General features: G+C 40.9%; 1 protein-coding gene across 1 annotated transcript; it reads right to left on the reverse strand.

Moving 5' to 3' along the window:
- Positions 1-3,772: 3,772 nt before the first annotated feature.
- Positions 3,773-4,756, reverse strand: OR6A2 (olfactory receptor family 6 subfamily A member 2; the record flags this gene model as incomplete). The annotated part of the gene is made up of 1 exon (XM_084894261.1): positions 3,773-4,756. One exon carries the CDS (start codon positions 4,754-4,756, stop codon positions 3,773-3,775), a length of 984 nt encoding a protein of 327 aa, XP_084750387.1.
- Positions 4,757-5,578: the final 822 nt, after the last annotated feature.

Below are 5,578 nucleotides of genomic sequence, written 5' to 3' on the forward strand. Positions count from 1 at the left end.
AATGGTGATTCAGGATGAATAATAATTTCCCAGACTGATTGTATCAGTCTGTTCTGTTTCAAATAATGGAATTCACCGTAGTTTAAGCAGAAAGAGCATTGGCTTTTAAAAAATCATAGAGATGGCTGGAGTAGGAGGCTTTATTCAGGCTGAACCCCAGGAACAATTCCTTAAATCCCCTTGTTTCAGTAATAATAGAAAAAGCAGCTGTGGCTACTGCTTTCTCTCAGAGCTAATGAACTAGAATCTGCTGGCTCCCCAACTTTGGCCATAATCCACATCAACTAAACCAACATCCCACACTCAGCCTTCCTCCACCTGAGACTTATGTGTGAATCAAAGTCTCATAAAAGTGCATGATACAGGAACCTAAGCATAAGTGAAAGCCTGAGAATCATAATGCTAAGCTCTCCAGCCTCAGCATGTTAGAAATTATTGAAATGGATGTTAAAAATTAATCATATTTGTCTCAGTCTAAAAAGTGGAAGAGATAGAATAAAATAAAATGGGAACTATGCCAAAAGAGTTAGGAAGGTATGGGTACTATGGCTATCAATTGAAAGTATGGCATCCACTCAGACAGAGATTTATTCATCAAATATCTATTGACCATTGAATGTATAATAAGTAGAAATAATTTTTAGTAAATGAAAGTCATATCTATGATATGAGAAACTTACAATCTAGTATGAGAAATGCCGTGTGTATTTGAGTAATTATCAATATAAGGTGGAGTCTGGAAGAGTATTATATCTAAAACTAAATCATTGTCACACTAAACAGGAGCTAAGCCCAGCAAGAGATCACTTCTTCCATATAGGCAAGGGGGAAGATCTGCACAAGCTGGAGGTTGGAAAAAATGAAAAGCATCATGGAAAACTTGAAACTCCAATTGAGTTTTAAAGATCTTATGATCAACCCTGTTTATCTTGTATTTTGTTGAATAATTTAGAATTGTATGTGTTAAATGCTATGCCAGACACATACACATATATTCATTTTCATTTAACCTTCATACCAACATTTGAAGTTAGGTATTTCACAAATTTGGAAACTGAAGCTCAAAAAACTGAAATTCTAATATCCTATGAAAAAGTAAGTTAACAGTTAATAATGCCAGAGTCTTATGCAAAGTATTTGTGTCCCAAGAACATCTCCTTTCTCATCATTTTCCCACTTGACAGTGAACTATTTAATTGTCTGATTATATTATTTATTAGATGATAGTCACATGGGTGAGGGGATTAGAACTCCCTGGGAAAATTATTCTACAGATCATAAAATATAGCCTGATTTATGCTGATAGGGAATAAATGCAACCTAATAGGGAAAAAGTAAAGAGATAGTAAACTTACCCTGGTTCTGAGAGGAACTAAGGCTTCCTAGTGGCATGTAGAGTCTTACATTAAATGGCAGAAAAGCTGGGCACAATATCTTCAACACCTGAGTTTAAATTTGTTCAGTGTGTTAGTTCAGACATCTCAAAATCAATTCAATATGGCAGTGGCATGTAGATGGAAGAAAAGTGGAATTTATTTATGGAGAAATACTTGAAAAATTAAATGTGGAATAAATGATTTTGTATTTTAATTCAAGTTATGTTCTATATCATACTTAAGTAGAAAATGAGGTTTACTTAGATGATGTTACTTATTTCAAAATCTAAACCCATGTCAGTTTTTAAAGCGGCATACTTATAAGCATTCCTACTGAGGTTTACTTCAAGTTGACTAATATTTATTAAAGGCCATATACAATCAGAATCCTACTACCATGAGGCAATTTCTGATGAAAATTTTTTTTAAATATATTTTTATTGATTTCAGAGAGTAAGGGAGAGGGAGTGAGAGATAGAAACATCAATGTTGAGAGAGAATCACAGATTGTCTCCTGCACATGCCCCACACTGGGGATAGAGCCCGCAACCCAGGCATGTGCTCTGACTGGGAATGCAACTATGACCTCTTGTGTTGGCAATCTATCTCATAGCTCAACACTCAACCACTGAAATACCGGCCAGGCTGAAATTTGTAAGTAGAATTAAATGTCACAAATATTCACTGAAGTTGGGTGAGGTGAAGATAACGAACAAGGGTGTCAGACCACAGAAGGACTAACAGTGCTGGTACCGGAGACACCTGCAGCAGCCCTATTGCAGGAGTTGTAATCATTGCCAGATCACAGTACTCAGGGAAGCAGGGAATAATTTCTTGTCACCTCTTTCCTGGCATCCTTTAGTTTTCTGTCTCCCATTGACCCAACCAAACTGGAAGCCAGAGACCCACAGAGCCAGAGAGATACAGTCCATAGGTTCAATTGCTCTCACTCTCTGGGAGATTAGGTTCACAAAGGGGTACAGGAGGGAAGAGAGTAGATAACTGGGGAGTGGGAAGTAAAGGATAACCTGTCACAGGTGCCTACAGTGTCAGGAACTTTGGCCGATGTAGATTCAAGAATAGATTAGTTTCTGCACTAAGAGAATGCACAGGGCAGGGAGACAAGAACAAACTGACATTTGTCACTCAGAATAAAAAGCTACTATAGTTAAGGGTGTCAAAGAGGACATGTCAGTGCATTATCTTTATGATAACGAGAACACAGAAATATGCAAAACTTCTACAAATGATAAGTTGCTTGAATAATTTACAGCTGATGCATTGTATATCTATCTACCTATAAGAATCTTTCTGAGTCAGAATATTTTCAATATTTTAGTGTTTGTGATAATATTTTGCCAATTTTTTTTCCAGCAAAGCTGAGCCAATTTGTACCTCCCATGATCCAGTGAAGCTGGAAGGGTTTAGTTCCTGCACCTGCCAATCCTATTTGTCGGTGTGACTCACGTGCCTTTCCTTTGTGGCTCCAAATTATATTCATTGATTATGTTTCTTCACAACCATAAAGCACTGGAACAGTATGCTGGGTCATGGTAATAAAATGATGAATAGGAAAAAGTGTTCCTTCACTCCACGGAGCTTACAATCTCTTTAGGGCGACAGATGATTAAATACATAACTACACTCAACCACTAGTTCAATGTGTACTCCGACCTCAGTCAGTCAGGAAAGGAAGCTAGACCCCTGTTGCCCAGAAGGCGATAGATTGCCAACACAATTCTATGTTTCCTGACTGCTTGACTTGTAATTCACACTATGTTGATCACTTCCTGGACTCCATGACCTTATAGGCTGTGGCTAGAAGAGATCTCATGATGCTTTTCCATTCTGAAGCCTGTGCTTCCCTGAGTGGCTTCCTCCTTCTGCTTCCCTTTCCTACACCTTCTGTCTCAGAACCAAAACCAAGACTAAACCCAGGAAAGGGCATGTAGAGAAATGCCAGTTCTATATTTGCTTGTTCGTTTAAATATAGGATGTCTCACAAAAGAGTGTGCAAACATGTTGAATAATTATAAAGGCAGAATTTATTAAAAATACATTTTATTTTCAAAACAGCAATCAGCTGTTAAAGTATGTATACATTTTAGGGGGACTCCCTGTATTAATATTCAGTCATGTCTTCTGCTCAGTCAAACCTTCCCACCCCACCAGGATGAATAATTCATAATCTTGCTTTATGTAAATTACATAAAAATCCAGCTGCTACCTTCTAGCTGCTAGTTTGCAAACCATCCATCTACCTTCTCTTTGACTAGTTCATTGGTGGTGTGTTTTAAATTCTAATCACTAACCTAAGCCCCAGAATCTCTTCTGGACTTCATAGAAGACATAGATCCCAAGTTTAAGAACATTTTCTAAGACTTAACATCTCCCTTCTATCCATCTCTATTAGCTTTCCCAGACTCAGTATCCTGGCTCTGGTACAGGTGCAGAGTATGGCGTAGGGCTTTCTTGACCTCCTGGTTGCGCAAGCAGTAGATTATAGGGTTGAGCAACGGTACAATGACAGCATAGAGTACAGAGACCAGCTTGTTGGTGTCAAAAGCTGAGAGTGCCTTTGGCCGGGCATAGATGAAGATACTGGCTGCATAGAAGATGACCACAACAGTCAGGTGAGAGGCACAGGTGGAAAAGGCTTTATGGCGCCCAGCAGCCGAGGGGATGCGCATCACCGCACCAGTGATGGCCATGTAGGAGGCCCCAGTGACAGAGAGCGGTCCCAGCAGGATAAAAATGGCCAGGACAAAGTCTGTAAGCTCTGCTGTTGACGTGTCTGTGCATGAAAGATTGAGCAATGGGGAAACATCACAGAAAAAGTGGTTAATGATGTTGGGACCACAGTAAGAGAGGCGACAAATGAGAAAAACTTTGACCATGGAGATGCCAAACCCTCCTGTCCAGGAGATAGCTGCCAGCTGCACACACAGTCGGCCAGTGACAATGACAAAGTAGTGGAGAGGATGGCAGATGGCCACATAGCGATCATAGGCCATAACAGCAAGAAGGACACACTCAGAGCAGGCCAGACCCAGGAAAAAGTAGAGCTGTGTCATGCAGCCCTCAAAGGAGATCAGCTGTCCGTGGCCCTGCTCGGACCCAACAAAGCCAGCTAGCATCTTGGGAATAGTGACAGTAACATACCAGATCTCCAGGAAGGACATATTAGCCAGAAAGAAGTACATGGGTTTGTGGAGGGTGGGGTGGTTCCTAATTGCCATAATGATGAGTGTGTTCTCAGTCAGCACCAACACGTAGGTCAGCAGAGAAAAGGCAAACAATAGTGCCCGCAGTGGCACAGGAGCTGGAAAGCCCAGCAACACAAACTCACTGACTCTCCCACTCTGGTTCCTCTGGTCCATGGGGTCGGTCTTGCCCACTGTTCTTCAGGAGGGAGAATAGAGTGTCTTCAGGAGGCATCAGCAGAACCCAGACTTTCTCCTGGTGGGTTTATATTGGTAGAATGCAATGCATGTGGTGTGTATAAATTATCGCTGAGCTGAGGATGCTGCTCTCTTCTGTAATCTGGACAGAAGCAGACAAGAATAAATTGCTTTGTATTGGGGATAGGCTAGGAGTCTGTTTTGGCACGTGGAGAAGCACGTATTGATAAGGACGAGATAAAGATGACTCTAGCTGATCCCTGGAGAACATAGATAAAAACAAGAATAGTAAGAGTCTGAGATACCCTAATATAAAAGTTTGTAAGCTGGATTGCAACTCTGTTTTGACAAAATACGTTACATGTAGAGGAATAACAATAACATGCAACACAATTGGGTATTTGCTATGTAGTATAGTCATTGCTCTAAATTTTTTGCAGATAGCAAATCACTTAATCTTCAGAAGAACCTTGAGTTGTACCCCACTTAATACTAAGCTGCACCCCACAACTCAAGGTAGTACGTAGTTAAGTGACTTATTCCAGGTCACACGGCTAGTAAGAGGTGGAACCAGGAAGTCAGGACCTCAGAGCTCCCAAAATATTCAGGAAAATGAAAGAGGAACTATAGCCAAAGCCGGTTTGGCTCAGTGGTAGAGCGTCAGTCTGCGGACTGAAAGGTCCCAGATTCGATTCCGGTCAAGGGCATGTACATTGGTTGCGGGCACATCCCTGGTGGGGGGTGTGCAAGAGGCAGCTGGTCGATGTTTCTCTCTCATCGACGTTTCTAGCTCTCTATCTC

Source organism: Pipistrellus hanaki, assembly GCF_964339955.1.
Source record: "Pipistrellus hanaki genome assembly, chromosome: 9".
Taxonomy (NCBI): Eukaryota; Metazoa; Chordata; class Mammalia; order Chiroptera; family Vespertilionidae; genus Pipistrellus; species Pipistrellus hanaki.